Source organism: Mus pahari, chromosome 22 (assembly GCF_900095145.1).
Source record: "Mus pahari chromosome 22, PAHARI_EIJ_v1.1, whole genome shotgun sequence".
Taxonomy (NCBI): domain Eukaryota; kingdom Metazoa; phylum Chordata; class Mammalia; order Rodentia; family Muridae; genus Mus; species Mus pahari.
Window position 1 is genome coordinate 47,595,516 of NC_034611.1, and position 8,614 is coordinate 47,604,129.

The 8,614-nt window shown below is 48.6% G+C and overlaps 1 protein-coding gene across 1 annotated transcript; it reads right to left on the minus strand.

The window, feature by feature from the left end:
* Positions 1 to 660: 660 nt before the first annotated feature.
* LOC110338731 (protein FAM205A-2-like) lies at positions 661 to 7,407 on the minus strand. Its single transcript, XM_021222134.1, has 4 exons — positions 7,264 to 7,407; positions 6,620 to 6,665; positions 5,381 to 5,441; positions 661 to 4,729 (listed from the first exon to the last, which is right to left on the minus strand). The coding sequence occupies exons 1-4, from the start codon at positions 7,405 to 7,407 to the stop codon at positions 1,132 to 1,134; spliced, it is 3,849 nt and encodes a 1,282-aa protein (XP_021077793.1). The 3' UTR covers positions 661 to 1,131.
* Between the last annotated feature and the right edge of the window lie 1,207 nt (positions 7,408 to 8,614).

Genomic DNA, 8,614 nt, shown 5'->3' on the forward strand with positions numbered 1-8,614 from the left:
TACTCTATGGCATCGATGATTCTAAGGTGAAGCTATGGCTGAACTATGTCACTAATGACGCCATGATGCCCTGGCAGCTATTGTCCCAAACAAGAAACAAAGGAATCTCAGAAATTAAAAAAAAAATAAAAGAAGAAAATCCATGGAGTCATTAGATGCCAGCCAGGAGGAATCCATTCCTGGGACAAGTTATCATACTTGGCCTCAGTCGGCGCATGTGACAGTTGGGAAATAGTCACCATCAGAGCTGAGTCCGTTTGGCCTCATGATGGTATAGATGAGAAGGTAGGATTATGGGCACAGGCAGTGTTTTGGGAAAGGAGGAGGAAGATAGTCTCTGTGAACCTTTGTTGTTGAGACAGGACCTTACTGTGTAGCCCTGGCTGGCCTTGAACTCATTAGGTAGGCCAGGTGGGCCTCAGACGCACCCATCAACCTGTGTCTGCCTTGCAAGTGCTGGAATTAAAGGCCCACACCACTACACTGGGCACCTAGTTTCTTCTAGATTAATTGGTGCTAACCATTCAGAATGTTCATGCATGAATAGGGCTCAGTAATTCTGGTGGTGATGGGATGTAGGTAAAGGTCCCAAACCGTGAAGAATCTTTTTTGATGGTTCTCTGCAGTCACTAACTAATTAATTTCTTTTTCATTCCAGCCTTTGACTTTCATAATTAAATTGAGTACATCACAATTTTTCCCTTATCACTTTACCTTAGGCCCCAAAATATGAGACAGGCAGAGTTTGGTGAAGGAATTCAAGCCTGACCTTTATCTTTAATGTATATTACACAAGAGACTTCCTTTCTGGTCAAGCGTTTTAATTCACATTCTAGCTTGGGGAAAGGAAAACTGACTTGTTTGAAGTAAGTTTAAGTCTCCTTCCCGGGATGAGGGCATGTTTATTTCCTTCATACCTTCTCTTAATAATGTACAGCAGAGACAAAGATGACAGACAACTTGTTCTGAGATAGAAAATACATTTTGGGTAGTGCAGTCCCCACCTGTTCATCAAAGAAAATGACAATGGTGTGCTCTTAAAGGGATACAGAGGTTGGGGAGCCTAGAAACTGTCACCATGCAGGGCATTCTCCATTACCAGAAGAACATTTCTGATGTGAACCCTGGGAGCTAGGGTAGGTTTCTGTGGTGAGTGGCATAAGCCAGCCTAGGACAGTGCCGAGGGCAATGGTGGGAGTTGCCTAATATTGGGATAGAGCCAAGCTGCTGGGAGCGAGGCCGGAGCTTACTGTCTAGAATATGGGGAGCAGTTAATAAGGAGGCCATCACTGACTTCTCAGAGGACGAAAACTGGGCCTTGGGCCCTCTGGAGTCCTCTGGCTTAGTTTTCTTGGTGGGGCTCTTGGCTCGAGGCAGACCCCTTTCAACATTTTCTTTACTGGTTTTGGTCACCTTTCCAGGTGTAGAGCCCGTGGATGGCTCCGTGTGCGCTTTGCTCTTCATCTTGGGATTAATAGAGTGAAAAAAGAATTTCATCTTATTTTTCAAGCCAGCCTCTGGAAGGCGGCTGGGCCTCGTGGAGGGAGAGGCTGGCATTGTGTGCCCTGGTGGGAAGTGGCCTGGACCAGGCTGGCCCTGCAAAGGCTTTCTCTGAGTTGGTGAGCATGGGAAAGGAAGGCCCTGGGAAGCCTGGGAGAGCACAGGCTGGGGGGCTTCAGCAGTCCTTGCAGGTTCTGGGACAATGGACTCCTCGCTTTGACTGCCTTCCATGTCCTGCTCAGAGTCTGTCTCCATGAAGACTGCTGGAGGTGGATGTGGGAACTGGAGCTCAGGGGACTCCCGGGGGCTGTGTGGACAGGCACCCTGGAGATGAAAGGCGTGGCCCTGCTGTGAGGAGCCCTGGCGTGGTCTGTGCAGGCGCTGCTTCTCCTGCTCTCCATCCTGGCGTGTCTTTTGACTGACCAGGGGAAACCCAAGACCTGCATCCCCTTCTCCAAGGTCCCCCACGGCCTTGGGCTTCTCTAGGTTGGACCTTTTCCGTCTTGCTTCCATGTCAACACAGACTTGGGTCTTATCCCTTTGGGATTGTGAGGCCTTGGAACTCTGCTGGGCAGAACTACGGGGCACTGCTTTGGAAGGAGGTGGCCTTTGCTCCTGGCACACAGCCTGTACTGCAGGAGCTGGCTGTTTTTTACAGGGGACCCTTTTTGCATTTGGGGCTGGCAGAGATGGGCATGAGATGGGCTGTTCCTGTAGCAGTGTGCTCTCTGGCATATGTAGACTCCTGAGAAATTCCTGGATGGATTCATTCTCTAGGCCAGCTGTCCCCAGCTCTTTGTAATCTCTCCTTTCCTTTTCGGAAATCCCAAACTGCATGGCTAGGATCTTTTTTTTCAGGTGGAAATTCAGTTTGGCCAAGATATGTGTGTTTAGTGGGTAGGGTCTGCATGGGGGAGGCTGACTCTCTGCAGGCACCTTTCCTGTCCTTCCGTCCACCTCTGCTCCAGGCTGGAACTTTTCTGCAGTGTCCGCAGACACCCCACTGCCATCCTGAGCACAGGGCTCAAGTGGGGTAATTTGGGTCAGAGCTCTTGATGGGCTTTTGACAGCTCCGGGCATCTTCTCTCTGAGTCTAGGTTGGCTAGTGACTGCTGGGGATACAGGCCTAGAGAGAGCTACACAGTAAAGGGCAGGCAGGCCTGACAGGAAGGCCAGATACTTATGATGTAAAGTTGTCTCCAGTTTCTTAACGGTTTCCTCAGGCAGGGATTGGGGCTTCTTACAGTGTTCAAACAGAGTACCAGATAAGGTCTGTGTCTCCTGGCTGAGGGTCTTTGGTTTCCAGGGAACAACTTTGTGAAGTAAGTCAGGGTCACTTTTACTTTCTGCCTGTAACTTCCTGCATTGGCCTTGTGGAATCCAAGAGAAGGGAGCCATGGTTGCTAAGCTTCCAGGAACTTTGCATTCCCAAGAGTTCCAGACTTGAGCCGGGATCTTGCCCTCCTGGATCTGTTCACATTTGGAATCAACATGGCTTTTCAACATTTCCCTTGTCTCAGCAAACAAGTGTGGCATGGAGATTGTCCCTTTGCCCAAAGTGAGTGAGAACATGTCACCAGACCCATCGGCCTCCGGTTTCCCAGGCTGTGAGATGCTCACATTGGGTCGCCTACTGCCTCTGCCTCCACAGGGCAGGGACTTCGGGTCTGTGGAGGAGAGCAGCATTCGCATGGAGCGCTGGATCCTCTGGGGCAGCCCCCAGCGAAGGTGAATCAGCTGCTTCTGGAGGTGGAATTCCAGCAGCCTGCGCGCGTGCTCTGGGAAGATGTCCCTGGTTGGGTATAAGTAGGGCTTCCTTGCTAAGGAAGTTTTCACCGGCTTAGTTTCACCGGGTACTTCACACGGCATTCGGCTCTGGGTGTACTGGTTTTGTAGGAAGAGAGCTGGCGGGCTCCACTGAAGCTTGCTGAGTTGTTTCTCTAGGAGGTGGCGTTCCAGGGCTTCACACTCAGCCAGAGTTAGGAACGGGACAGTGATCTGTGCTCCTTCACGCTCACAGGGAGTCTTGCCATTCAGAGAATTTGGGAAAGAGGGCAAGGCTGACTTACTTGGTGCTATGGGTAAGAAAAGGCCCGTGAGTACCCCTGAGGGCTGAGCATCTGCGGAGGGCTTGGGCATATCCTTTTTCTTGCAGGTACCTTGAGAGCTCAAGGAAGTAACGTCCAAGGACTCACTGTGAAGAGACGGAAGGCCACAGAATAACTGGCTATAATATTCACTCTGAAGATTGTCCCCTGAGTCGTTAGCTTTTGCCTTGGGGAGTGGATAGAAATTCCTTAGATGTTCAGCTTCATGAGAGGACAAGCAAGTATGAATTTGGTGCCAGGGTCTTCCTTGTTGCAGGTTTATAACAGGCCATTTGGAAACCCAGAAGGTCTGGATGGGCTGGTCTGCCAAATATAAGCTGGTCTTGTGGGAAACAATCCCAGTTCTGTCCTCGGTGACCTTAGAACTGCTGTCCAGAATGTAGGAAGATAGATTTTCTCGAGATCGACAAAGTAATGTTGGGTCTGGCATGAGCTGCCTCAGGGACTCCTCCACACGTCTAGGAAGACCCCACTTCTGGAAATGTATCCATTTTTTTACATGTAGTTCAAGAAGCCCACGGACTTTGGGACTAAGTAATGGCAGATGGGAAGACAGCATTGAGTCCATATGTAAGGACATAGTATGTGTCAAGTTTGGATCCAGGGACAGTAAAGACACAGAGGACTTCACACGATGAAGGTCTTGGCTTTCCTGGTCAAGCTTTGCTTTGCTTTGCACTAATTTTTCCTCAATCATTAAAACCATAGGTTCCTTGAGCCTTGAAGAAGTCATAGTCTCCGAGACCATGGGCATGTTGGCGAGATGAAAATTTTGATCTAGCTGGAGACAATCAGTCCAGGATTCTTGGGCCCCGACTGTGTTGGTCAACTGTGTTAAGTGTCCCGTTAGTTGTGTTAGTGATTGGTTTCCAGGTACTTGTGGACGATGTCTGGTGTGCCTGGAACAGAGCTCCATATTCCCTTCAAAAGACATGGGCAACATCTCCAGGTGCGCAGAGCGAGCAGAGCCCTGTGGCTCTCCCAACAAAGCAGGGGAGAGCTGGCTTTTCTCACTCTGTAGTAACTGCTGAATCTCTAGAGTTGTATCCTCACAGATCTGGCAGCTGGGATCCACACACAGGAGCTGCCGCACATTTCCCTCCTTGGGTGCCCAGCTTTGGCTTGGAAGAGAAAAATAAGACAACCATTAATGAACGAACTTTGCCTGCCTCTTTGGAAGAATGTGTCTGGAGATTTCTGGGCCCTTTTCTCCAGTCCCAAAGTTCTAACCCTACACTGTAGGAAATGAGGTCCTCATTCAAAGCATGGGGTGCTGCTGTATCCAGAAACACTTGGGAATCATTCGTGCTCTCTAGAAATTAAGTAGAGGGTAAGATGATGGGGTGATGGCATCCCAGCAACTGCTCCCCCACCCTGAGGACAGACAGGAGGTAATAGCAGCAGGGTCCAGCCAAACCCAGGGCTCTGCCTTTGGAAGGGAGCAGCAGGAAGCCAGTATGACATGGGGACCTCTTTATGCTGAATTCCCTCTCTTGACAGGTTGGTGTCTGGGTGCAACCCTAGCAATGTCCTTTACAGAATCTACGCTAGTCCATTCTGAAATTCAGACCTGCTGAGACCCTAACATACAGATTGGGTGTGGGGTGGCTCTTCCCTGCTGAGATGTGACCCATCTCTGCCCTGGCAGCCCTCTCAGCTGGTGAACCTGCCTGCCTGTGTTTGTCCTTCCCTCAGTTACCCCTTTCCTCAGCCCTGGCCGGGATCAGGCCAAGGAATCGTCAGAGTTTAGACCACAGAGGTCAAGAGGTCACCTTTTCATGATAGAGAGCAGCTCCCATGGCTTCTCAGCTTCTTCTCGGGAAAGTCTCCTGGCTGAGGGATCAGAACACAGTGTTATGTGGCGAATGAGCATATTAGGGGGATCCTGCAGGAATCATAGACTTGGTGCTCTATGGCATGTCTGTGTAGAGCATAGCCATCTACAATTTGCTCTCCTTACCCAATTTCATTTGGGCTTCACAGGCATGTGAGAATTACCAGTGTTATGCCTATTTTGTGGATGACTGAATAAGTTAAATTTTACAGTGTTATAAAACTAGTTCTTCTTCTTTTTTATTATTCACTTTACAACTCATTATCAGCCCCTCCTCCCAGTACCCCATCACACAAGTCCTCCCTCCATCCCACCTTCCCCTTCTTTTTTGAGAAGAGGAAGTCTCCTTTTGGGTATCACCCCCCCACACACACTAACTCTCACTCCATAAAACTAGTTCTTAATCAAGTTTTCTCTCTCCTGTGACAAAATAACTAGTATTTTGTCAAGTAGCTTAAGGGAAAAGACGTTTGTTTGGGCACATAGTTCCATCCATCGTGGGATGAAAGGCATGGTGACCAGATGCCTGTGCATGAAGCTGTGAGAGAGGCCGTGTTATAATGGAGGTCCTAGGATGGCAGAGATGGATGCCAGAGATACGGAAAGTTGGACAAGGAATGCTGTCTGTACTGAACATAGCCAGTTATAGCCAGTTAGAGAGCCCAGAGAGAGCTTTGCAAGCGGAGGGCCCTATAGGAGTGAACCTTTAAGGATTACAGTCCACCTTCTGTTCTGCCTGCACCTCTGCTTCCAGATGTGCCCTGATGTGAACAAGCCATGTTGCAAGCACTTGCTGTTATGAGACAAACCACTCAGCCACTATACCTTTCCCACTGTGATGGATGGATAAGCTCTGAAGCTGTAGGCCAAAAGAAGCCCTTCTTCCATTGCTCTGCTAGGCACGCCATCCCAGTGAGGAGGTAGTGACTGCTAAGTGGTCCCTTGCTGCAGAGCAATCTCCACCACGTCCCTGACTGCTTAGTGTCAAGGAAATGAGGCAGAGCTTTCCGGAACACTCCCAGTTCCCACCCACCGCAATCTTCTGTGTAAATCCCAGGTTGTAGAATTCAGAGCTGCACTAGTTAGACCACCTGGCTCTAGGCAGCAGGAGCTCTGAGGGGCAGAGAAGGTGGGAGCTCTCCCAGGGGCGGGGTGTCAGGAGACATTGGAACTTTACCTCTTGACGCTGCATCGCTAGCCCTTTGCCTGACTTTTCGGTGATGCTTAAAGAGAAAAAATATTACAGTAAAGCCATTTTCTTATTCATGTCCAAAACGAGAGACAGATCGTAGACATTTTCCTATATTTCCTAAGCTCTCGTGTCTCTGCCTTTCTTTCCACCTCAGCATTTCCCCTCTCTGCCTATCTCCGACTCACTTGAGGCTCTCCACTGTCCTTCTTTATATCTCTACTCTCATACAAACTTCTGTGGGAAGGGCGGCACGGGGTGCGGTGCGGGGAGGGAAAGCCGAACAGACTCAAGGACACTTCTGACAACCTGAGGACTTCAGCTCACAAAGTCCTCCAAGTGGAGTCCCCCACCCCACCAAGTTGGGAGGTCTTCTGAGACCCAGGGCAGTAGCTTTTCTATTATCTAATTCTCAACTCAAGACAAACAGGGAGACTGGTGGCCTCTCCATCAGAGTACATTGCGGGCAGCACTGAGGTGGTGGTGGTAAGGAATGATTTATAGGTCCTTTGTAACCACTTACTTTTCTAAGTCCTTTGGCACAAAACAGGGGCAATCTGGAGTAGCATTTAGGATTTAAAGGTTACTTATCTAGGCTTAAAGCAGTTCCATTAGTGTCAGGGTTTTCCTACCTGGTAGCAGCTCTCTTTAGGTTCCAAGCTCAATCCCTGGTAACTCCGTCTTACTTGCCAGGCAATTAGGAAAATGATGAAGATGGAGGTGTAGGTACATAAAAGATAACTGATGTCCCAGAAAGAACATGCAGGGATTAACATGGCCTAAACCTCATTAGCATGAGGACACCAGTCATCTCTGTATTAGTCGTTCAGGGGCCTATGTGCCTAATGACTCGCTGCACTGGGCATTGTCATGGCTGCCTCACAGAGGATGGAATTAGGGCACCAGACTGCATCACAAAGCCCTCTGTTCCACAGAGGTTGCTCCAGTGGTGTTTCCTTGGTCATCTGCAAAAGCAAATCTATCTAATCTATCTATCTATCTATCTATCTATCTATCTATCTATCTATCTATCTATCATCTAGCTATCAATACACACACACATTCCCTACCCCCAACTTTACTTCCTCTGTCTCCCATCTCATCCCAACCTCTTTGTTCAGCTTCCTCTTCCAGAACTGTCCGGTCACTTATCTTCAGAATCTTGAGTTATTTGGCACACGCGGCACCTTGTGAGAGAGAGTGGCTGGGAGAGAGAGTAACCCACACTAACTCTACACCTGACCTGGGGACACACAGGAGCTTAGAGAGGGCACAGCATGGGTGTGGCTTGAAAATGGAGAGCTTTGATGTTTCAAGTAAGGGGTGACCAGAGATCAAAACTACAAGAAGGGATGGTTATGGCTGATGTGGCGGAGCCATACAGCCAAACATAGGCAATAAAGCATTTGGCAGCCAGAGACAGAAATGGCCACTAATCCCTTCCTTGTGGCGATTCATCACCCCGAGCATGCAGGAGCCTTTCTACATGGGAGGAAACCCAAGTCTTGAATAGAGTTCCACCAGCGTACTGTCTCGGTGTGTCATGGAGGAGTGTGATGATTGCAGTTGCTTTCCACCCACAGGCAGGACTGTCAATTGGGTACCAAGTCTTCAAGTACGGGAGCCTATCGGGGACATTTCTTGTTCAAACACCATGTATCTTTCAACAAAATATTACTGTGCGGTAATATTTCTGATTGAATGGGTAATTTCAACACAGAGATAGGATCAAGTGGGCATTCTGAAAATAGAAAATACGCTAACAGCGATTGCTTGTCAAGATAGTCTTGACACTGGAGAAAAAATATCAGTAGCATAATGATAATTCAGTAGACATTATCCAGAGTGAAATACAAGTGAAAATCAAAACAAAACAACAACAACAGCAAAAACAAAACCAAGCATCCAAGAGTTGTGACATGTATCAAAAAGTCTATTATAAATGCAACAGACATCCTAGAAGCAGACAGACAGACAGACACA